Here is a 24,313-nt window from a genome sequence, read left to right as displayed (position 1 = left end):
CTACCTCCCCCATCTTTCACCGCTTGATCTCTCAGCTCTGGCCTCAGGAATCTTTCGCAAGTCTCCTCCCAGGAGCCTTCCCAGACTGAACCTGTTCCAGATCTGCTCAAATGGTCGTCTCCCACTGCTCACTGTCAGCCCCTATCCCGGGCGCTGGGGGCCCATGGCCCTCCTCCTCACTCTGGGCTTTCTGGCTTGGGCCCCAAAGCCTGGCCTGGGAGCGGAGAGCGGAAGTTTGCCCGGGGGAGGGGCCGGGCGGGCAGAGAAGGGTGGCCGGCGGCCAGCCCCGCCCCTACCTGTGTGAGCCGCTCCGCCCGCGCACCAGCGCCTAGCGGATAAAAGCGGCGGGCCCGGAGGTCAGCGAGTTCGGCACTCTCGCGCCTGCCCCTAGGTGTAGCGCGGTCTAGCCAGCATGTCCATCCACTTAAGCTCCCAGGTCTTCAGCTCGCGCTCAGCCGCCTTCCCGGGGCGCGGGACGCAGGTGCGCCTGAGCTCCGTGCGCCCCGGTGGCTTCAGCAGCAGCAGCGTGTACGGCCTGGGCGCCTCGCGGCCGCGCGTGGCCGTGCGCTCCGCTTACGGGGGCCCCGTGGGCGCCGGCATCCGCGAGGTCACCATCAATCAGAGCCTGCTGGCCCCGCTGCGGGTGGACATCGACCCCTCCATCCAGCAGGTGCGCCAGGAGGAGCGCGAGCAGATCAAGACCCTCAACAACAAGTTCGCCTCCTTCATTGACAAGGTGAGCCACCGCGACCTGCCCCACGCCATGCTCCTGGCCACAACAGCCACCTGCGCGGAATGCACGCGGGCAAGGCGCTGGGAGGCCTGGTGCGCTCTCCTTCCGCTAGGATCGGGAACCTTCCTCCTCATGAACTGTTATCCTCCTTGGGGCTCCAAGCCTCCAAGCGTCCACTTCCAGCGAGCTGCCCAGATCGCCCTGCTTTTTTCCTCCCAGGGTGTGTGATTGAGTCTGCCCCGCGGAGCCCGCAGGCTGTGTCTGGGAGCGGGCTGCTGCCCTTGGGCACCTTCAGGTTGGGAGCTCCAGAGGTCAGGGCCAGGAGTCTCTCTGAGAGGGGGCTGTGTGGGGTGAGAGACAGGTTGGGGTGACACACTCTTCCCAGCTGAGGATCTCCTACCTCTCCCCTCCCACTGCTTGTGCTGAAAATAGAGGGCTGGAAGGAGGGAGGGAGGCAAAGAAGGAAGGAGGCTCACCGCCACACCTGCCCACCGACCTGGTCCTCCAGCCTCCCTGTGGTGGTGGGAGGTGGGGTTATATCTGCCCTTGGAGATAGCCCATTTGTGTCCAGGGAAGGCACACTGAGGGGCCCTGGGAAAGGGCCATTTAGAAAGGGTTTTTTTTCCTGGCCGTTTTGGTCCCACGGGGCAGGGAGGGAGTGGGTGAGTGAAAGTAGAAGTTGGGAAGGAGAGGGGCCAAATTGACTCGTGGGTCCAGGAGGGCAGCAAAGTAGGGCTGGACCAGGAATTGGGGCTAGCCCAGCTGGGCCCCTCTGTCCAGGACCTCCTCCCCAGGGGTGTTAGACTGTTAGACCAGACCTTCCCTCTCCTGCCTCCGTGTAGTTCTCTGCTTCCTCAGCCCCCCATGTCCTCTCCTTCATCATTCAGACCTTGCAAATCCTTAAGTCTGCCGAAGCCTCCCCAGTCTCAGGGTCTGCCCCGGTACTGAGCAGCTCTGCCTTGCTGTCTACAGCCCCCAGGCCTTGCTGCTCTGAGTTGCGGGTTTGGGGAGGGTTACTTCCCACTCATATTGGATGCATCCAAGGAGCCTTGTGGGCCCCAGACTGAGCATATAATAGTTGCTTATTTTAGTACCCTGTCCTGGGACCTTGGAGGAAAGGGGCAGGGGAGAGAGGACACAGAGAGCGGAGGCCAAGGACAGACAGGGAAGGGTCAGCTCTGTGGAGAGGGAGGTGGAGAAGATATTCTGTAATGTGATGGGGAATGCAGGAGATAGGAATCACATTGGCGACTGGGCCGATCTGAGCCCTGCAACACAATCTAAGCCACTCAGGACAGAGGGTCCTGGAGGAGAGGTTGGTTCAGCGTGGGCTTCCTGGAGGAGGGGAACAAGGGTCAGGGTCCCGGGTTGGGGGAATAGCCAGTGGGAGCACGGGCTGTGCTGGGGGTCTGGAAGTGCTCCCAAGCCCAGGGTGGGGGGCCACGGACTGTCCCTCAGGAGTGTCTTCCTCTCTTTCCCTCTTAGGTGCGCTTCCTGGAGCAGCAGAACAAGCTGCTGGAGACCAAGTGGGCCCTGCTGCAGGAGCAGAAGTCAGCCAAGAGCAGCCGCCTCCCCGGCATCTTTGAGGCCCACATTGCTGGCCTGCAGAGGCAGCTCGAAGGGCTGCAGCTGGATGGAGGCCGCCTGGAGGTGGAGCTGCGGAACATGCAGGATGTGGTGGAAGACTTGAAGAACAAGTACTGACCCTTGTGCCACCTGGGGGAGGGGGGCTGTTCCTGGATACATGCACTCCTCGCTCCTCGTCAGCTGATCCTCGACAGTCCCCCTCTGGGGCTAGGGGTCAGAGGGTGCAGCTGCTCTGCACAGTAACCCCCCGGGACAGAAGGCCTTGACCCACACATGCCCTGTCTCTTGTCTCCCTTCTTTGTCCCTGGGAACAGTTTCCAAGTCTTGTCCCCTGACTTACTCCCAGGGCAATAACCCCACTTAGCTCTCACCTGCACTGTTCCTTTTGGAGGCTCGGCCGAGGCCCCAGGAGAGGGTAAGGCAGAAGGTGTTCTATGACGAATGCACTTCAGGATTTGCACGACCTTCACAGATTATTCTAGAACAGCCCCTCTGGTCTGGTGAGGAGGTAGAGGAGACCAGAGAGATTCAGGATCCTGAGGGGGAATCACCTGGCAGGTCACTGGGAGAGCTGGGCCTGGAATGCTAGGCCCCTAACTCCCAGGAGGAGATCCAGAGCCGACCTGGGGCAGAAAGAAGGAGAGAGGGATTGTGCATGGGGAGCCATGTCTGGTCGCCGAGTCTGAGGGCCAGCTCTGGCCAGTGCAGGAACGAGAAAGGAGGCTGTGTGTGTGTGTGTGTGTGTGTGTGTGTGTGTGTGTGTTGTGTGTAGGGGGGAGTGTAGAGTGTAAGGGCCTGGAAGACTAGGGTTATAAGGACAGGCCTTTGAGGGGCCCAATGAGCTCTCTTTACCCATGGAAGAGAAACCAAAGCCTGAGGCTTGCGCTGGGCCTCAACCCAGCAGACTTGCCCAGTAGTCCGGTGAGTGGTGAGTAGTGAGTAGTGAGTGAGTTCTGTCCTCTGCCCTGGAGGTGAATGACTAAGCCGGCAAGGCAAGGACACTGACTGCAGGCAGAACAAACAAAAAAGGCTCTGTGGAGAGTACCCACTTCCCTCCCTCTGGAGAGCCACAGTCAACAGGATAATCCCCTAGCAGGTGGGAGCAGACAGGTGCAGGACTTAGAAGGCTCTGGGCAACCAGCAGGCTTTTGTTGTTACTGCTCGCACTGTATGTGCTCACACATTAACTCATCCTGGCCTACAGGTAGCGCTTTCCGGCAGAGCCAAGCCAGACTCTGAAGTGGGGCTGAGGGAGGCTGGAAGGGGCACCTGAAGGGGCCATTGGCACACTGCCAGAACAGTGGTGGACAGATGGCCTCCAGAATGTTTCCATAACTGTTCTGTAGGACCTGCGGGAGTGGGCCCTTGTGAATCTGGCTCCTTGGGGGTTTCTGCCTGCAGGAGCTTCATGCTCCGCCCCCACAGTTGTCCTGCTGCCCTCCTGCAGCCCATGGATACTACTGAGCTCCTGTTTCTGACACTTTCTAAAAAAAAGTTCCCGAGTAAATACCGGCTCAGATCCAAGGGCTTTCTTGCTCTGTGCCCTGTATCACCAGTGTCCTCCTATGGGCGGGATGGGCTCCTTGGGAGTAAAAGGAACTTGGGGTTGGGGTGGGGGGGGTCTGTGATAGTGGAGATGGGGCCAGACCACCCAGCTGGGGCCAGGTTCTTCCAGGACTTGCTGTGCCGTCTGCCTGAGTCCACAGTGTTCCTCCGCTGTGGGCTCCTTCTTCACTCTCAGATGGTGAGGTTGGGTAGTGATTAAGGTGTGAACCTGGGGTCAGACTGTCCGGCTTGAAGTCCGGGCTTTGTCATTTAGCAGCATAGTGACTGGATGGATTATCTGCTTCTCTGTGGCTCCATTCTTTTCCTGCGAAGCATGATACTATTGTCATAGGATCGTTGTGAGGATTAGATGAGCTAATTCGTGCAAAGCACATAATGGTGCAGGCCCCATTTGAAGTGATCCTTAAGCTTGGCTTGGCTATTATTCCTTGCTTTCCCCCTCCCAATAGATGTGACTTTTGCCCTTTAATTCATGTACGTTCCCTGCTCTCCCACCTTTCATCCCATGCCAAGACTCCTAGCCTTAGACATAGCCGCAAGGGAAAGTTTGGTTTCCTAGTTGATACCCGCTTTTCCAGGTGTGTCAGTAAGAAGGGGTGAAGCCCATGCGGGGCAGAGTCTCCTGGGTGCAGGGGGCATGGAGACAGAGCCGCACCCACACCACACCCCCTCCCTCTATTGCAGGTACGAAGATGAAATTAACCGCCGCACGGCAGCTGAGAATGAGTTCGTGGTGCTGAAAAAGGTGAGGGGGGGCATACAGGCCAGGTGTGGAGGCATCGTCTGAAAATGCGTGGGACAGGGGGCCACATGGCCCTTGCACCTGAGCAGTCGGTGAGGGACGTGGCCAAAGTCTGGTCTGGGGACTATAAGGAAGGAACGAGTGGCTTGGAAAAGGGGAGATCTGGAAGCCTCATAGCACAGCCTGTCCTGTGTGCGTGTGTTTGTATGCGCGTCTGGTGAGTCACTGGACTTGCTCTTGGCCTGGAGGCATTAGAATTCGGAGGCTAGAAAGGGAGATTTCAAGCCCAAATACGGGAGTGCTCTATTGCAGTCAGAATGTTTCGTGGCGGACAAAGTTTGGCACCCTGCAAGGGCGAAGTATGTGTTGAATGAATGGGGTGGGCCCAAGGCAGAGCCATCTCCCTGTCCCTGGAGAGGAGCAAGCTGAGGTTGGAAGGCCTTAAGAGTATCTTAGCGGGGCTTGATTTGAGATTCTGATGCAGTACGCTCACTGAGCAGCTCGGGGTTCAAGTCGGACAGCAACCTGCCTCAGAGTGCTGGGCCCTTAGAGATTGAGGTGCTTTGGGGATATATAAAAGCAGGCTCTGTCCACATGAGTTTGAGCACAGGTGTGTATTGCTAGAAGGGCCCCAAAGCCCCCCAAGCCTGCGCTGTTCTTTGTGGGTCACGTGTCTCGCCATCACTAAGCTGCATGTTAAACGTGTAGGCTGGTGGTCTTGCACTCTGAGAGGCCTGTCCTGCAGCCTGGATGATTTTCAGCTCTCCTTTCTCCTCAGAAGTTGAGGCGCAGGGAGTTGAAGTGACTTGTTCAAGGCCACATAGCTCAGAAGTTGTCGAGCCAGGGCTGGGTCCAAAGCACTGAAGTCTTTAGGAACCGGTAAAGTGCTAGGTTTGGGGTACAGGCTGCTTTGACTACCAGTGCTGGGAAGGCCCCTGTGTTCACTGGGATGCTTGGGAATGAGGTTCATCACACAACCTTGGAGGGTCCAGTAGAGGAGACTTCCTACTGGGGCCAGGTCAGACAGCCTGGAGAAACGGCATGTCTCTTAGTAGGGCCCTTGTGTTTGACCCTGTGGTTTGGACAGTGCTGGCTGGGCTCAATCCTTGCTAAATATTCTGTGTACTGAGGCTCCGGTGTCTACCCCTTCTCGCCGCACCCCTCCCCCTCTCCCAGGACGTGGACGCCGCCTACATGAGCAAGGTGGAGCTAGAGGCGAAGGTGGATTCCCTGAATGATGAGATCAACTTCTTCAAGAGCCTCTATGAGACGGTGAGGACCTTGGGTGTGGGAGACATGACATGTCTTCCCTGTCTTAACAAAGGGGCCATCTGGTTTACACCTGCTTTTGGGCCAGCCTGAGTGTGTGTTGGGTGTGTGTGCAGGCCCTTACCCTGTCCTTTATCCTTTCTGGACTCAGGAATCCAAGTTTAGGAGGAGCTGAGCGTGGCAGAGCTAGGATTGGCCAGCCAGGGGTCAGCCAGGATTGGCCTTCCAGAGACACGGGATGACCATTTGTTAGGAAGGGTGTTGGGAAGGAGCCATCACAATCCCCCACACTCTGTCACTTTTTTTTTTTTTTTAAGATTTTATTTATTTATTTGACAGAGAGAGATCACAAGTAGGCAGAGGGGCAGGCAGAGAGAGAGGAGGAAGCAGGCTCCCTGTTGAGCAGAGAGCCTGATGTGGGGCTCGATCCTAGGACCCCGAGATCATGACCTGAGCCAAAGGCAGAGGCTTTAACCCACTGAGCCACCCAGGTGCCTCTCTGTCAGTTTTTATCTGCTGTAATCCCACCAGATCTTTCCTTGAAAAGTTGCTAACCTCCCTGGGTTGACAGGGGCTGGGCCTGTGCCCCCTCACCGCCTTGTGACTCATGCCCACTCTGACCTTTTCTCTCTTTTTCTTCCTTTAGTGTGAAGAGGGTCCCAGGTTGGGTGTGGGAGCAGGGATGGGTCACGCTCTAAGTCCTGATGTTCTGTCCTGTCCCTGTAGGAGTTGGCAGAGCTGCAGTCCCAGATCTCGGACACATCTGTGGTCTTGTCCATGGACAACAACCGCTCCCTGGACCTGGATGGCATCATCGCTGAAGTCAAGGCCCAGTACGAGGAGATGGCCAACCGCAGCCGGGCTGAGGCTGAGACCATGTACCAAGTCAAGGTGTGAGGCTGCAGAGGGCTCTTTTTTCTGCCTGGCAGGGTCCCCGAGGGCAGCTTCCCTTACTCCTCACCCTGTCTCAGGCCTTGAGGACTTGGGTCCCACTGCTCCAGCAGGCACCAGCGGTTAAGTCTGTGGTGCTCCCCAGGGCCCTGGGAAGAAGAGGAAAAGGCCAGGGCCCTCCCAGGGAGAGACCCCAGCCAGATGGGTGGACAGGGTGGAGGCACCCAAAGAACGGAGAGGTTAAGCAATGTGCCTAACTCTACACAGCTAGTAGCTGGAAGAGTAGTGACTAGATCCTGGGTCCTAGTCCTCCATACCAGGGAGGTTTAATCACTGCACCTGCCATTTGGAGGCAGGGCAGCTGACTGTGCAGGGGCTGAGGGTATGGGCTGGGGTGACCTAGTGTTCTGGGGGAGGGAGCCTGAGGCAGGGTTTAAAAGCAGCAGAGGGAGGTCTCTGCAGAGGTTGGAGTCATCTGTGGTACATGGGGTGAGAACACAGAGATGCCAACGAGGAGACCTGGGTTCAGACTTACCATGTGATCCTTGGGCAGTGGCTTCCATTCTCCAGAGCTCATTCTTCCCATCTGTGAAATGGATACTGCTGAGGTTTTTAACAAGTGTGTTTTTCCTAGGGGTTAACAGGCGAGGATTTCAGACTTCTAGTGATTCTCCAGCCCTTGGGACATGATGGGGATGGGGAGAGCCCCATGGTCAATGGGGATGGGACCCAGGGAGCCATCCTGGCCCTCCCTGTCCTGACTGGGAGAGAAGCAAACCTCAGCTCTACCCCACTGCCCAATAGTCTGGCTTGCCAGCAGTGGGCGAAGACTGCTGGGGTCAGACAGTCACTTCCTGGGAAGATACTTTGGGCCTTCCTTGGAGGAGCAAAGGATGAGTCCCCTGTAATCAATGACCACTCCTTGTCATACTTTTCTGTGTGGTCCCTCCAGCTTGAGACCCTCCAGGCACAGGCTGGGAAGCATGGGGACGACCTCCGTAATACCCGGAATGAGATCGCAGAGATGAACCGTGCCATCCAGAGGCTTCAGGCTGAGATCGACAACATCAAGAACCAGGTGGGAACTAGTCCCTGCTTCCCCGCTCCTCCCTGTTTCTTGGGGCCCATAAAGGGCCGCCATCTGAGAATGAGGAGCCCAAGGCTCTCCCAAGCCAAGGCTGGTGCAGCTCAAGGCCCACATGTGAGATCTACAGGACCTAATGTTCTTGGGTCCTGGCTCCATGCGGGGAAGGGGAAGGAGAGGGGTCGTGGCTGGCCATGCAGCCTGGGGAGGGCGCCTCTTACTGGCCAGCCCTGAGAAGAACCACCAGTCATTACCAAACTCAGAGCACTGTCCTTGCGCATTGCTCTGGGGCAGTAGGCTGTACCTGGGAGCTCCCAGTCTGCTGGGAGTAGGGGCACAGAGGCCAGCAGAAACCCTTGCGGTGGCTCACAAGGCCCTGTCCCTCACCTCCCGCCACTGTGTCTGACTGTGCTCCAGCCATGCTAGCCTGCTTCCTGTGTCTTGGATGTGCTAGGCATGTTCATGCTTCAGAGCTTTGGCCCCGGTGTTCCCTCCACCCGGAAGGGGTTCTTCCCGCTCAGCCCATGGCTGCCTCTTTGTTGTCCCTGGGATTTTTGGACGTGAGTCCCCTTTTCAGAGACGGCTTCTCTAGCCACCCTGTCAGCAGGGTGTCTGAACTTTCCCAAAGCATCCATCACTATTTGAAATCTTCTGGCTTATTAAGTGGTTTGGCTGTCCTCCACCTCTGCTGAAATATAAATCATGCCTTGGGAGCCAGACCCCATCTCTCTGACTCACTGCTGCTTCTCAGCTCTGGGTACATGGTGGGGCACGGGCCTCCGAGGACAGACTGTTGGGAGGGTGTGCCATGTCAGTGGCAGGGGGACAGGCCCTGGCCAAGGTGTGGGGATGGACAGGACGGCTAAACCTGAGCAGTGGAGAGGGAGGGAGGGCCAGTAACCAAGGTTGCAGCTTCAGAGAGCTAATCTCCAGATGAGCTGGGGGGGATAGGATGTGGGGGTGATGTACCCAGAAATGCCCTCCCCTTGGAGCCCCACAGGCCACTTTACATGAGGGTGGAGGCTGCCTCCTGGCAGTGATGCAGAGCTATGAATCACTGGCCCAGCAAAGTACCTTCCAGGCTGGAGGGGAGGCACAGAACAATGAATGGTGGTTTCCCAGACCCTGCAGCTTCTGCCATAGCTGCTTCTCTTATTGTACCATGGGGCAGAACCAGGTCCCAGAGTTGGGGTGTCCTAACCACCATGGAGGGGCCCTGAGGCAGTGCGATGAGGCAGGGCCAAGAGGGCACCAGTGTGATGGAGAAGGGGACCGGCAGGGGGACAAGGGGCAGAGGGCATGGGAGGGCCTCCTGGGGGGATTGGATTGGGAGGCCTGGCAGAGAAGCAGAGCATGTGGGGGACAGGGGAGGAGTTGAGGAGGGAGAATGGCTGGTGAGAAGGAAGGGGTCTGCTGGGTAGGGGTAGGGGTGGGAGATCTCAGAGCCCAACAGCATGAGGCCCAGGGATAGATAGGTTCCGGTGTGGGGATGAGCCATAGACAGAAGGAATGCTCATTCTGGGCAGGAAGTAGCAGCTGCCGCTCAGGTCCATTGCAAATCCGACCAGCCTGGCCCAAACCAGAGGGGCTGCTGATCATATATTTTGAGTCTGGGGGTTCCAAGCAGTGTCTCCCTGTTCCAAGTGCCCTGTTCTGGGCATGTTTTGAAGATGGTGTTTGTTCTTGTCAACTGCCCCAAATCTGAGGACTCAAATAAGATCCCGTGGCTTCAGATCTCTTCCAGATGGGGACTGAGGGGAGGGGCATTTGACAATCATAATAGCATTTATTAATTACAGTGATTGTAACAGGCACTAACAAGCGTTGGTGAGGATGTGGAGCAAAGGGAGTCCTGTAGACTTTCAGTGGGGATGCAAAATGGTGCAGTTGCTGTGGAACACAGTATGGAGGGGGCCTCAAAACATTAAAAATAGAACCACCGTAGAATCCAACAATTTAATTTCTGGGTATATATCTGAAGGAAATAAAATTATTATCTCAAAGAGATCTCTGCATCTCCATGTTCATTGCAGCATCGTTTACGATAGCCAAGATGTGGAACAACTTAAAGTATCCATCAGTGGGTGAATTAGTAAAGAAAATGTGATTACATATATATATATACACATGTATACACACACACACACACATATAAAATATTATATTATTCAGCCATAAAATAGAATATTACTCAGGCACCAGAAAGAAGAAATCCTGCCATTTGCGACAACACAAAACTTGAGGGCACTTCCGCTGAGTGAAATACATCAGACAGAGAAAGGCAAATGCTGTATGCTCTCAATTATAGGTGGAACTTATTTTTTTCAGATTTTATTTATTCATTTGAGACAGAGATAAGAGAGAGCGAGCATGAGCAGGGGAAGGAGAGGCAGAGGGAGAGGGAGAAGCAGACTCCCTGCTGAGCCTGGAGCTCGATGCCGGGCTCGATGCAGAGCTCGATCCTAGGACCCTGAGATTATAACTTGAGCTGAAAGCAGACGCTTAACCATTTGAGCCATCCAGGAGCCCCTTACAGGTGGAATCTAAAAGAAGCACAACTCCTAGCAACAGAAAACAGATTTGTGGTTGACAAAAGAGTAATGGTTATAATAGCATTTATTAAGCACTTACTGTGTGCTGGACACTATGCCAGGGACTTGCCGATTGCCTCATCTAATCCCTGCAGTATCCCTATGAGGTAGACATTATGATTATTGCTGTTTTAGAAGAGAGGCGACTTTGGTCTGGAAGGGGTGATGTGTCTGAGATCACAAGGCGGTGATTGGTAAGACCCGCCACCCCAGCTCACAGCTATCACTGCTGCCCACAGCGTGCCAAGTTGGAGGCTGCCATTGCCGAGGCCGAAGAACGTGGTGAGCTGGCCCTCAAGGATGGACATGCCAAGCAGGAGGAGCTAGAGGCCGCCCTACAGAGAGCCAAGCAGGACATGGCCCGGCAGCTGCGTGAGTACCAGGAGCTCATGAACGTCAAGTTGGCCCTAGACATCGAGATTGCCACCTACCGCAAGCTGCTGGAGGGCGAGGAGAGCAGGTGAGAACACAAAAGCCAGGAAGGGGATCCTTCTGGAGCTTGGTGGGGCCTGGGGCTTGACATTCATCCATCTACAGACATTTCCCGTGCCTTTCTTCTGCAAGGCCCTGGGGATGGGAAGTGTAGGAAGGGTAAATGATGCTTGTTCCTTCGCTCTTGATGGGATGACCTTCTAGTAGGAAAGACCACGTGGTGTATAGCTCAATGGCCAGGGTCATCTTATTTGGTTCTCACAGCATACTCAGATGAGTAGGTCAGGTATTGTTGCTTAGTTTATAGAGGGGAAACTGTGGTTTACTTTTTTGAATTGAGGGGAGGGTATGCAGTCAAGCTTTGCTGATTCCTTTCTTTCATGATTGCCAAGCTGCTTCTGCTGCATCACTGAGTGTTAAGTTACATGATATTGACTGAATGTTGGGAGGTCCCACAGATATTTGCATGCCTGCTGCCAGAGAGCAGGCTGGGCTGGGTTAGTGTTATAGGAATTTTTCATGAAACACACGGAACCTATGTCCATGAAGTTCGGCCTTCATTCTCACCTGGATGGACTATTTGATTCATTCAGTCAATTTGCCAGGCTTTAGAGTCATGCCCTAGGCGAAGGTTAGGGTGTGGAGAGGGCGAGAGGGAACAGTGTGGGCCAAGACTTGGTGGTGGGACTTATCAGGGCTTGGCTTGTTGGCCCAGCACGGAGATAGAGAGTACATAAGACAGGTTTCTGCCCTCGGGGAGCTTGCGCACGGGCTGAGGACAGCAAACATTTGTAAAGGGAGCACCTAGAGATCATGCACATGCATTTGTAAAATGCTGAATGTCCACAGAACTTTTCTCTTTGGGGAGAATTTTTCCCAAGGGGTTGGGGAGACAGGCTGGAAGATGGATGATGTGAACAGGAAGGAACCAGGGAATGAGGGAGTGCTAGGGTAGAGTGCCGTGCAGAGAGGAGGGAGAGAAGAAACATGGCCACAGGGTATGAGTCGGGGAAGGAGAGGAAAGAGAGGAGGAAGAGTCTCGGCCACTGCAGTTAACCTATCCCCGCCTGGGTTGGCATCTGGTCTTTTTGGGAAAAGAAGCTGAACACCAAAGGCCCCTGGGAAGAGAGAGCGGGTGATCTGGGGCACAGGGCAGCCCTAGGCTGCCCAGTCCTGGCCATGATGCCTCTCTCTGCACCCTTGGCCACCATGGGTGTGGGAGCCACACTCTATTGGGAATACACAACCTGGGCTTCTTTTCCTCATAGAACCAGAGCTGGGGATGCTTAGGATGGGGCCAGACCTATTTGCTTCCGTGGGCTGCTGAGCAGGCTGAAGCTCTGGGACGGGGAGTGGCATGCCCAAGTTCTCACAGAGTGCAAACATTCCGTCTTAAAGCCTAATCTCAGGGTAGATTGTTATCATCAGGGCTTGGATCCCTGTTCTCTGAGAGGCAACTCTTCTCCCTCTACTTCTTAGAGGACATAGCGATGGACTCCCTGCTTTTAATCCCGTTAAACCCTCCACCCTTCCCAGGGGCAGGTGTAGTATTTGTGGATTTAGAAACTCATGTGATTTGGGGCACCTTCTTTTAGGGATACAGAGTTACGAATAGAAAATTCGGCACAAAAACAAATATTTACTTAGGGTGAGAAGAGACAAATCACACTCATCCCCAGAGCTTTAGACATTCAGGTCTCTTCCTCCCGAGTTCTTAGGCATGGCACCAGAAGCTGTTCCTAGAATCTCGACCTGACTGCCGCCTGGCTTCCTTCCCTACCCACAGATGACAGCAACTCCCAGAACTCACTGGGGCCCATTGAACAAGGGGCCTGGCATTTTCCTAGCGTATCTATCTCTTGCCCTTGTCCTTTGCTCTTCCCTCTTCCTGAACTTGGGGCTGATGAGGCCAGCTGGGCTCCCCTCACTCCTTCTACCAAGGCAAGGGCTCCCCTCCCCACTGCAGAGCAAACTCAACCCCAAGGCCAAGGGCTTGGTGACAATGGAGCTGTGAGTCACAAAACAAACACACCCAACTGTCTCCCATGGCTTTTTGATTTCCTGTAGGGCTGCTTAAAGCCAGCCCAGCTACCTTCTGCTCCCTCCTCAGTCCCAGCTTTAGCTGCATTCAGGAAAGCAACAATTAGCTAATTATTTCGGTACATACAGAATAGTTGCTACATGCCAGACCCCATGCCAGGGGCCAGAGATCAAGAATCAGTAAGCTACAGCCCACTTTGAGGGTTTTATGAGTTGGTTAGGGGAGGCAGCTGTCTTCATAAATAATCATGACTACCCTTCATCACACCCTGTGTGCCCAGGGCTCTGGGTAAATTATATTATGCAGCCCCCACAAACAACTCTGTGAGGCTGGGGCTAAGTTAGGTCTGATTTATAGGTGGGGAAATGGAGGCTTTGAGACCTTGCCCCAGGTCACAGGGCCTGTATGTAGGAGGGCCTACATGAACTCCCCTCACCCCCCCCCCCCCCACCTATTTTGCAACAAGGCTGAAGGAAGACTGAGGTGTGGGACAGAGGAAAGCATACTGGTTCTGCTTGGCTCCTGGGGGGAGGGGGTCCCAGTGCTGCTTCCTCCAGCTTGGAGGAAAGAACTGCTCTCACAAGTCTCTCCTCTGCCCCCAGGTTGGCCGGAGATGGAGGGGGAGCTGTGAACATCTGTAAGTCCTTGGCTATGGCCCATGTCCTGTGCTGTCCAGATTAGGCTGGGTCTGTAGGATGGCACATTGGCTCGAGGGCCTGGCCTTGTGTAGACCAGGAGCTTCTTTCCCTCACCAGCTTTTAGCAGGTGCCCTGGAGCTCCCTAGCCAGTCAGGCTCAGGGGCTCAGGGAAGCCATGCAAGAGGGCAGAGTGGGACAGGGGGTACCTGGGCAGGCCACCGCTGTCCCAGGCTCCTTCTGGGCTGGCCTGAGGAGGGTGGGGGTGGGGGAGGAGAGGTTGTGGGGAGGGAGAGGGGCAGGCACAGCAGGAGAGTGGGTGTAGTGAGGTCTGGGGTGCCAGGTGCTGATGAAGCCCTCTTCCCTTTCCTTCTAGCTGTGGTGAACTCCACTGGTGGACGGGGCAGCGGGGTGGCCTTTGGGGGAACCATGGGCAGCAATGCCCTGAGCTTCTCAAGCAGCGGGCCTGGGACCTTCAAGTCCTATTCCATCAGGACCTCAGCAGCAACACATAGAAGCATACGAAAATGAGCCCCAGTGTGCGGAGACCTGCACCAGTGGCCCCCCGCGGTCCCAGGAGGACTCTCGTCCCTGCTACCAAGACTGCCCTGCAGGCTGTAAAATGATGTCTGGGGCACCTGGGTGGCTCAGTCATTAAGCGTCGGCCTTCGGCTCAGGTCATGATCCCTGCGTCCTGGGATTGAGCCCTGCATTGGGCTCCCTGCTCGGTGGTGGGAAGCCTGCTTTCCCTCTCCTAGTCCCCCTGCTTGTGTTCCTTCTCTCTCTGTGTGTCTCTCTCTGTCAAATAAATAAATGAAATGAAAAAAAAAAAAAAATCATGTCCAAATAGCTTCTAGTAAAGCAGCCTTTCTGAAGCCTGGGTGAGGCCCATTGTGGTACGTGGTATCCTGGCTTCATCAGCTGGATGGAGGTGGCTGGGGAAGAAGGGGCCTTAGAGAGCATAGGGTCTGCTCTGAGTACTGAGGAGTCACCCATGCAGGAGACTGGGAAAGCACACTGGGGTCGTGCTGCTGCTGGTGATTTAAGGGGGCTCGGCTCATAGCCTATGTGAGGCCTTGGCCTCCTCCCAGGGCTGGGGCTGAGTTCAATTCCTCTCCTGAAAGCCAGAAATAATACCCAGGGAAATCTGGCTCTGCTACAGAGGGGGCACTGAAGTCCTCTCCTGCTGAGGGAGTGGGAGGGCTGTTGGCACACTACCGCAACCCGGCCTGTGCCACCAGAGTACATTCCTGGCCGTGAGCAGGCCCCAGACATTCAGTTGTCACAGGCCTGGGTTTCAGGTACACCAGCCAACTCCCAGGCCAGCCAGCCTTTGCTGGTGCTGGGTCTGTCTGGCCTTGGGGCCCTGACTGGGGCTTTCTGGGTCTGAGATTCTGGGGGAGGGGTGATGATGGCATGGGAGGAGGTCTGTGTGTTTTGGAGAGGGAGTGGGGTGAGGAGGTCCCAGAGTCTAGATCCCTGGCAGGAGGCTTTGTGCCAGGTCCATGGGCTGGGGATCTGGATCCCTAGTAGGGGGAGGGGCATCTGTGTGTTATCTGCTTGGTAAGAATGTCTGTGTGTCAGGGTGTCTGAAGGGGGGATATCTGTGTGTCTATGTAAGTGTGGGGGTGTTTTTGTGGTCTATGTTGGGGGCATCTGTTCTGGATCAGCAGCAGCACATAGGATTGGATAGTGGGGAAGAGGAAGTGGGGAGGTCTCTGTCTCGGACACCCGCGGGGGTGATGGTGCTGTGCTGGTGGTGGGTGGGGGTGAGAGGCTACCAAGAGAGTGTTGGTTTCTGGGGGGAGGGGAAGTCTACATTTGATCCCATGGCCAGGAATTATCTTATATTCAGGTAGAGGTGGAACTGGGGGGTGGAGGAAGTGGTGTCCCACCAGCCATGAGTGATAAGGTTTCCCACCAAAGGTGGCAAGAGAGCCAGTCCCCACCCCCTACCCCCCACTAAGTATCCCAGTTGTTGGCCTTCTCCATTCCTTTCGAGCTCCCCCTCATGCTGGGTATCTGGGCATTTGGGGCTGCCCACCCATCCCCCTGTAGTCTTCTGGGTGTATGAATGAGGCATTAGGGGTGGGGTGCCTTGGAGACAACCCTCTTCTCACCCTCCTCCCCCCACTAACCATGGCTATGAACACCTTCTCTGTAGCCTCCGAAAAACTGGGCTGGAAGCCCACTTGTGTAGGCACAAATGGGAGATTTTCTGAGCACATTACATATGACCCATGAGCTTTATTGGAGCTGCGGAGACTAAGCACTAAGAGCAGGGGAGAGGGAGCCAGAGCAGCCACCAAAAGGTGTCCCCGTGGAGCTGCAGCCTCGGTCACTGTGAGGGTTAGAGGGTTCGGAAGGCAGGAGAGGTCTGCAGGATAGCAGCACAGACGCAGCACCCACGGACGTGCACAGCCTAGGGGATCGGGACCAGTCTGTCCCTTTGAAGCCACAGGTTTCTGCCAGGCCAGACCCCCCAGAAAAGCCTGAGTCAGGATGGGATCTCTGCCCGGGGCAGCGAGAAACCCAGGTATTTAGATTCAGGGATTGGCGGTAAGGACGAGGGCAGCCCGCCCAGCCCTCCCCGGAAGAAAGCTCGAGTGAAGACCACGAGAAGGCGGAGGAGATGCAGGAAGATAAGGCTGCAGTTTGGGCAGGTCAGGCCGGCTGAGTCTGGAAACCCTTCTGCTTCAAGCCCAGGGACTTGGGTTGCTGCGTGCTTCACCGCTGGAGGCAGGGACTGTTGACTCGGAGAGCGGTGTGTTGACCAAGCCCGAGGCACTACGGGAACCGCACTAAGGAGCTGGGGCTGCACCTCTGTCCGCAGGGCGCGCACATGCCCGTGCTCACCGCCAGGTTCCCACTGCAGGAGGCGCTGCACGCACTGCCGGTCACAGGCCGGGAGCCGGACACGCAGAGATCCCCGCAGACGACCCCGCCGCGGGAACTGCTGACACCTGCAGGAGAACAGGGCTTAGCCCCCCCGCAAGGTCGTCCCCAGAGGCCCCTGCCTACTGGAGAGCACCCCCTTCTCTTGCTCAGATCTCCTTCCCTCCATTTCTATTCCTGCCTCCTCCCCCCCCACCCCACATCCTCATGCCTCCTCCCTCCTTCCCTTTCCTGCACTCAGGCCTCAAGAATCCTTGATAAACTCTTCTCCAAGGTCCTCCTTATAGGCAAAAACAGCTATTTAACTTATCATAAGTAGTAATTTAACTTATAATCATTCACTGCCACCCACCCCCTGCCTTTCAGGGTTTCAAAGATGGCCTGTGGTGGCCTCCTGTATTTGCAAATAAAATTGTATTGGAACTAAGCCATATGTACTCATTAGGTATTGCTTATGGCCAAGGCTTTCACCTTACAGCGATGAAGTCAAGTAGTTGAGACAGAGGCTAGAAATATTTGCGATCTGGCCCTCCTCCCCGCCAGGAACCCAAGCCCTTATTTCAGAACCCACAGGATGGATGACTTACAGACATTCACAGCACCAATGCCCTCACACAACCTTGGAGGGAGAGCAGAGAGACAAAAATTAGCTGGGGAGAGCAATCCTTGAATCCCCTCCTCCACATAAGCTTGATGCAAATAACATGCAAATGACATGCAAATAACACACAAATATGCGCCTTGCTCAAAGCACAGTTTCCAGGGGACTGAAGAGAAGCTCTTCCCACAGATGTGGGCCCCACCTCTGCTCCTCGCCCTCCAGCAGCCGCCTGTAGGTGGCGATCTCGATGTCCAGGCCCAGCTTGGAGTTCATCACCTCCTGATACTCCTTGACCAGGCAGGCCATGTCCTGCTTGGCCTTCTGCAGGGCGGCCTCCAGCTCTGCCAGCTTGCAGCGGGCATCGCTCAGAGCCGTCTCACCCTGCTGTTCCGACTGGGTCACTGCGGCCTCCAGCTTGGTGTTCTGGGGACCCAGAGGAGAACAAGGTGGGTTATGGTCCCACATCCCTCTGTCCATTTCCTGGAACACCCCAAGAGCAGGCCTCTCCCTTTCATCAGCTGAGTCTCCCCCAGGGACTACAACCAGGGATGCTGGTCATGCAGATGGCCTGGAGCATGAATGGTGAGATCCATTGGGGACACACATGCCTGTGTGACCTGGGGATGCCCCAAGTTACCCTTACCTGGCACTTGGCATTCTCAACCTCAGCCGTCAGCCTCTGGATCATGCGGTTGAGCTCGTTGATTTCCTCCTTGGTGCGGCGCAGGGTCTCCCCGTGCCGGATCACTGTGGCCTTCATCTCCTCACACTGGGGGGAAGAAGAGATGCTCAGGACATGTTATCCCACAGAGCCCCACAACTTGCACATCTGCCACCCCATCTTGACAGCTGCCTGTCCTTCTCTTGTCCATTCCACCTAGACAAAGACCAGAGTCCTTTTAGCCCCACTCCCGCTGGGATCCTGAGAAGAGGGAGCTGGGCTCCTCACCTTGCTGCGGTACCATGACTCGGCTTCAGCCCGGCTGCGGCTGGCGATGTCGTCGTACTGAGCCTTGATCTCGGCCACAATGCAGTCCATGTTCAGGTCCCGGCTGTTGTCCATCTTGACGATGACCGAGGTGTCTGAGATGTGGGCGTGGAGAACGCGGATCTCCTGCAGACCGTGGGAGGTAAGACAGAAAGATCTTATTTACACCCCAGCCTCACCAGTGTGGCTCCAATCTTCTCAGCCCTTCCTTGGTCTCTAACCCCTGCTCCCACCATAGCCTCATGGACTGTAGCCCCAACCCAAATCCCTGGCCAACTCCAGTCCTAGGCCAAGGCCCCCTCTTCCAGGCTGGCTGCCAGGTTTCTGCCTGGACCACAAACCCTCACCTCCTCATACAGGCGTCGCAGGAAGTCAATCTCCTCAGTCAGGGCCTCCGCGTTGGCCTCCAGGTCTGACTTGCGGAGGTAGGCGCAGTCCACATCCTAAAGGGAAGAGGGGGCCATTGGTGTCTCTTTGGGAAGGTCACATAGAGCTCTTGCCACCCAGAGAGCACTCACTGGGCTGGGAAAACTCCCTGGAAACCCTCCTTATGCCTGATATCCTGGAAATGGTGGAGTTCTTTATACAGTGAGAAAGGTCAGGAGCAGGTTTGGGTCAGGGAGGGGGACTGTGAGGTTTCCAGGCACTTCCTCTGGTACCTACGCGATGATCCCTCCAGAACCCACACCTTGCCCTATCACCGAAACTTAGGGTTTGGTATAAAATGGGTCTGTTCTAATGGTACCCCAGCCCTCTCTGCCCTGACACCCCAGGGAAAGAAAACTAGGTCTGTGGTCAGAAGAGGTCTCAGGGATCAATTTTGCCCCTTCCAAACCAGGGCAACTCTGGACAAGAGCCTTGACCTCAGTGCCTCAGTTTCCTCACAGTAATCCCTGTGGGAAGGACCTGGGGGGTCCACATGATGGCACTTGTGGCAGATCAAGTGTAAGGGGTGAGGAACAACAGCAGTGCTCAGGCCAGCATCTCCCCGCTGTTGGGTGGGGGGGCTGAGGATGTGACTGTCCCGTAGCATTCATGGGCTCTTTCACTCACCATAGTTAGGAACATGCACTCTCTGGCAGGCCCAGGGCAGAACGGGTGGGAAGCCATAGGCCAGATGGGAGTTATCTCGGATGGGATGGACGAGGAGGGTGCCCTGCTTGAAGCAGGCAGTGTACTGTGCTGTTGGGGCCCCTCCTGGGAGGGCTGGGGCCTTAGGGGGTGGGGGGAGAAAATAAGGGCGGGGTTGCTCTGTTGCTTCTGGGAAGTCGCTCAGCCTCTCTGAATTGAAGATCGTTCCCTCCTGCCTCTGCCCTGCTTTCCGAGTTGGGGGATGAGTATTCCGGGGTCACTCACCTTCTTCAGGGCCACAAATTCATTCTCAGCGGTGGCCCTTAGTGCCACCTCTTCTTCGTATCTGGAGATAAAGGGCACAGGGTTCAGTGGCTAGACTTTTAATACGCTGGGATTTGAAGAGACAAAAAGAGAATGGAGACCCAGAGAAACAGAGTCCAGGAACTGGATCTTTGGGAGGAAGTCATAGAATCAAAAAATCGCTGGACCAGAAGGGAACCTGTCCATCCCTTTCTTGTGGGAGCTCCATCCAACCTGTCACCCAGGGGACTTCCGGTTTCAGGGACTCTCTTTCCTGATGTGGGTGGTGGATGGGTGGTGACACCGTGCACATTTCTGTAGATCTTCTGTTTCTGGACTGTAACTCCCTGGGGTGGGGGCAGGAGCCCCATAGGAGTTCTGGTGCCCCTCGTCCCTCCCCCATCCCAGCTAGGGGCTAGCACAGCACCTGGGACTTAGAGTAGATGTCAATAAACATTCGATGAATTAATGAAACAGATACATAAGGACGAGGTAGCTGGAGCAGCTCCTGCTCTCACCAGGGTGTAAACGCCCAGAGCATTTGTCCCCACAGGCTTCCTATCCATGTCTTCTCCTGTTGGTAAGTTCCTCTTGTGGTCTAACCTGAATCTATCCTGCTTGGGCTTAATCCCCTTTCGTTTGAGACAACCCTGGGGGCCGCACTCACTTCTTCTTGTAGCCCTCCATCACCTCCTGCACGTGGTTGAGCTCCGAGGCCAGCCTCCCGCTGTCGGCCTCCACGCACTCAGCCTCCCGCCTCAGAGTCTCGATGTAGCCCTCGAACAGGGGCTCCAGGTTGCTCTCACAGCACTTGCGGTTCTGGTAGAACTGCCACTTGGTCTCCAGCAGCTTGTTCTGCTGCTCCAGGAAGCGCACCTGGAGTGCAAATGGGAGAAAAGTCTGTGGGAGAAGCCAGTATCCCCAGACCCTCCTCAGGGAGCAGGGGGAGTCAAGCCGGAATTAGCAGTGAGGTGTGCAGAGGAAAGGGTAGGACAGCAGGGTTCTGTTGTGCTCCCTTGGCCTGACAAGGCACCGGGAGGTTCTTGTTTCGGCCCGAGTGAGGGTCAATTCAGGTTGGCCTGGCTGGGCTGAGTGAGAAACTGAGGGGCCTATGGGTCATGCTGGGCTACTGTTGGGCTGGGGAGGTAGTGACAACCATGGAAGGCTTCCTGGATAAAAGGAATGTACAGGAAGGACAGAGGAGGATGAAAGTCTTTCACTATGATCTCTGCGGGGGCAGGGCCTATATGGTTCATTTATCTCTGTTCCCCATACTCAGGCTGAGGTTGCTGAGCACTTGTTTGTGTGGAAATTCAAGGTGGGAAGGGCTACCTAACTGGGGTGCTTAGAGAGGGCAGGTTCTCAGCAAGGAAGATGGCTGGGGCCCGAGGAAGTCTGGGGGAGGGGGAGGTACGGTCTTAGCTGGCCTGAACTCCTGTGTGGGACGCTCATTCTTTTCTGTAGGCCAGGCAGCTGATGTGAATGGGGAAAATGGGGAGAGTGAAGACTGTGGGGGAAGTGTAGCTTGCAGGCCTTTACTGGAAGTCATTCACAGTGAAGACGGGCAATGGTGAACAAACACCGTGCAGGCCAGAGAAGATGCCAGCAAACAGGACGAGCCCCATCCCTCCTCCCCACCCCCACCTCCAGGGTTTCATTGCTCTGACCTTTTAGCTGGAGTTGAGACATTACCTTGCTTTTTAGCCCTGGTGTCCTTCTATCCACCTGATGAGTATGGCTGGGAATTCCCTACTTGGAACTTCCAGAAATGGGGACCAGGGGACTGCTGATAATATATGGGTTCACTTCAGGGCAGGTCTTAGCTAATAGGGTTCACGCTGTGGTAGAGACTCTCGTGGCTGCCTTAGCCCCCCATCTTGCCTTTCAAAGTCGTGGCCAGCTCACACACTGGGTGACACTTAGTCCTGCTGGTGTAGAGAACTCTGGGGCCAAAAGGGGGAGCCACTGCCCAGTGGCACACAGCAGATCAGGGAAGAGACAGCATGTGGAGCCCAGGCGTCCTGTTCCTGGGCCAGGACATTGTTCACGCTCCACTCCCTGGCTGCCTTTTCCCGTGTGAATGTCAGCACACTCGGGATGCAGAACCCGCTGAGATGGACCAGCTCCTCTGGAGGGGAGCACAGAGCTATCCCCAAGCTTTGGACCCTCTAGCCCTGGAGCACCTTGGGAGCTGGAGAGAACCTGGGCTTAGAGTCCACCCTCGGTGGGCAAGCCCCCTGCCCTGTACCCCTGTCTCCCTTATCTTCTGTGTACTCAAAGGGCGAGTGTGCTGGCAGCGATTCTCAAATATGAAGCACTTGCAGGCTGACTCCAGGATTTGCCATCCCCTTGTACGATTTTACTCACGATTTATCTGTAAGTGGATCTGCTTAGCATTTACACTTAGATGGGGTTCAAGGGCTAACTTTATATTACCACCATAGTTGTAAAAGCAGTATCACCAAGCATACATAAAAGCAAGTCATAAAACATTAAATTCTAGCTGAAACTGTTGTCCTAGGCAGCTCTGAACCTGAGGCTTGCTCTCTTTATTACAAGTGGAAGAACAGCCAGTATTAGAGAGATACTGAAGACTATTAGCCTCTAATGAGATTTAATCTTAAGGAAACAAGCATGAGAAGAGATGGATTTTCCCATCTGGTGTTTCAATGTTATTTAATGCTTTAATGTACCACCTATTGATCACGTACAATATCAGCAGCTCCCATTCCCCATTTCTAGAGACTGGCCTGGGAATTCCAAGGTTCTCCCAGGACTTCCACATTCACCAAGAATGTGAGCAAAGACATCCCCCTTGTCTGTGGAGACCCTGCCTGTCTGGACAAAGGCTGTATATAATACTCTTTGATCAAATCAGGAGCTGCTGCCCTATACTCATCTCTCTGTCTGTCTGTACCCTGGATGTGTGCCCATGTCCTCCATCAGACTAGGAGTTCACCTGGGCCACATCCCTCCTGCCTCTGACTCTACCCTCAGTGCCCCAGCTTGAGTCTGAGCATAGGTGGGGTTCAGGAAGGGTGTGATCAAGGACACCCACCTTGTCGATGAAGGCAGCAAACCTGCTGTTGAGGCACTTGATCTGCTCCTTCTCTTCGTGCTTCACGCACTGTGCATTGGGGTCGATCTCCAGGTTGAGGGGCGTGAGGAGGCTCTCATTGACAGACACGCTGGTGATGCAAGGCGGGCTGGGCCCGCACACGCCTCCGGAGCGGTAGCCGAAGCTGCGGCCACAGGAGCCAGCGCGGAAGCCCCCGCAGACACTGCGGCTGCCGAAGCCCCCAGTGAGGCCGCGGTAGCAGGAGACTCCGCGGTAGGGGGCGGCCGTGATGCAGCAGCGGCCTGGCCGGGGCCCGCAGGCCGAGGCGCAGCTGAAGGCGCGGACCCCGCAGGGGGCGCCAAGGCGGGAGGAGAGGCAGGACATGATTGCGGCGGCGGCGCTGGCGGCGGCGGGTGGCTGGAGCCCAGGGCCCGCGCGGCGCCTTATATCGTGGCCCACCGGCCCGGCGGGAGCGCGCGGCGAACGCGTTTACGAGCTTGGAGGTCGGCCCTCGCCCTCGTCGAGGCGGGAATCAAAGCGGGCCGGGCCGCCTCCATAAAACGGCTTCACATCCCGCCCGCGCTTTATGGGGCCTAGAAACGCCCGGTCACGTTTGCGGGCCGTGCGCGCCGGACTCCAGGCACCCATCTGCGCTCCTTACCGGGGGGGCGGGGTCTCGGCCTGGGCAGTGCTGGATCAGCGGCTCTGTCCTCGGGCCGGCCCCCAGGGCACAGCCGGTGCCGCTTGGTTCTCAGCCCGGCGCCGCCGCCCTGCAGGCCCAGCAGCCTTGGTCTCTTGAGCACTCCTGCATGGCTTCAGTTGCGCGCGCGCTTGTCCAACCGGAGGGGTCTGGGAAGACGGATCTGCAAATTCTTGTCTTGACCTTGGACGAGTGAATAACCTGAGCCTCAGTTTCCTCATGTGCAAAGTAGGAATAATAAATAGTAACCATCTGCGAGCGGTTCGCAGGACCTAATGACATAATGGACAGGAAAGCATTTAGGGCCCTGCCTAGCACTTAGTAAGAACTCCATAAATGTTTATTTATTTGTTTGTTCTATTTATTCTACTACTGTTAATTTGCCATGCATCCTGTTTCCCTTTGGGCAGGAACTTTCTCTTCCTCTTTCTCAGAGCTCATAGCTTCTCTCCTTGTAAGTGTCTTGCCCCCATCCCCCAGTCCCTTGAATTGCTTCTTGTACGCCTCTCCTGCATCAATCCAGTGCCTATAGTGTGTGAGGGCTCTATAATGCATTATCTTATCTTTACCCCCAGGGCGTCCTTCCCTGGTCAGAGTTATTGTGCCCATTTACCTGACTGGGAAGGTGAGCTCAGAGTGGTTCAATGACTTGTTTAAGGTCAGACACAGAAAGCTCTATAGAGGAAGGGATTCAGCCCTCTCCCACACTGGCCTCTCTGAAGGTCTGAGTCTTTGGGGGCTTTCTGAGTCTTTGGGTGGGGATGGGGTGGAGGGGTGGGGGGGTAGGGGTGAGGGAGTTGAGTTTTCCTGGGCAGGAGTCCAGACTGTTGGGCTTTGGGCTCTTAGAACAATAGGCCCAATCCAAAGCCTTCCCCTCCACTGGTGCTTGGTCATGGCCACCAACTCTAGAAGGCCATGATCCATTATAATGGAATTTAATTATATGTCCAATTACGGACAGAGGAAACTAGAATGTGAACTCAGCAGGCAGCATTAAAGAAAAACATGCAAATCATCCTTAGCTTCCTTTGCTTTTAAATATAAGTTGTTATTATGCAAAGGGTAATTAAATCCTGGAACTCCAGAAGTCATCATGGCCACCTCTGCTGGGCACCCTATTTCCGGT

General features: G+C 55.5%; 2 protein-coding genes across 2 annotated transcripts; one reads left to right on the top strand and one right to left on the bottom strand.

Moving 5' to 3' along the window:
• The first annotated feature begins 342 nt into the window (after nucleotides 1-342).
• KRT7 (keratin 7) lies at nucleotides 343-14,407 on the top strand. The gene is made up of 9 exons (XM_059185280.1): nucleotides 343-736; nucleotides 2,219-2,430; nucleotides 4,571-4,631; nucleotides 5,805-5,900; nucleotides 6,624-6,788; nucleotides 7,741-7,866; nucleotides 10,703-10,923; nucleotides 13,539-13,573; nucleotides 13,948-14,407. Exons 1-9 carry the CDS (start codon nucleotides 413-415, stop codon nucleotides 14,100-14,102), a joined length of 1,395 nt encoding a protein of 464 aa, XP_059041263.1. The 5' UTR covers nucleotides 343-412; the 3' UTR covers nucleotides 14,103-14,407.
• Nucleotides 14,408-15,810: 1,403 nt separating this feature from the next.
• Nucleotides 15,811-23,282, bottom strand: LOC131838736 (keratin, type II cuticular Hb1-like). The gene is made up of 9 exons (XM_059185279.1): nucleotides 22,488-23,282; nucleotides 20,097-20,305; nucleotides 19,412-19,472; nucleotides 18,403-18,498; nucleotides 18,017-18,181; nucleotides 17,711-17,836; nucleotides 17,270-17,490; nucleotides 17,054-17,085; nucleotides 15,811-16,534 (listed from the first exon to the last, which is right to left on the bottom strand). The coding sequence occupies exons 1-9, from the start codon at nucleotides 22,869-22,871 to the stop codon at nucleotides 16,359-16,361; spliced, it is 1,470 nt and encodes a 489-aa protein (XP_059041262.1). The 5' UTR covers nucleotides 22,872-23,282; the 3' UTR covers nucleotides 15,811-16,358.
• Nucleotides 23,283-24,313: the final 1,031 nt, after the last annotated feature.

This window comes from Mustela lutreola, chromosome 8 (assembly GCF_030435805.1).
Source record: "Mustela lutreola isolate mMusLut2 chromosome 8, mMusLut2.pri, whole genome shotgun sequence".
In the NCBI taxonomy this organism is placed as follows: Eukaryota; Metazoa; Chordata; class Mammalia; order Carnivora; family Mustelidae; genus Mustela; species Mustela lutreola.
This window is presented reverse-complemented; position numbering and strand designations above follow the sequence as displayed.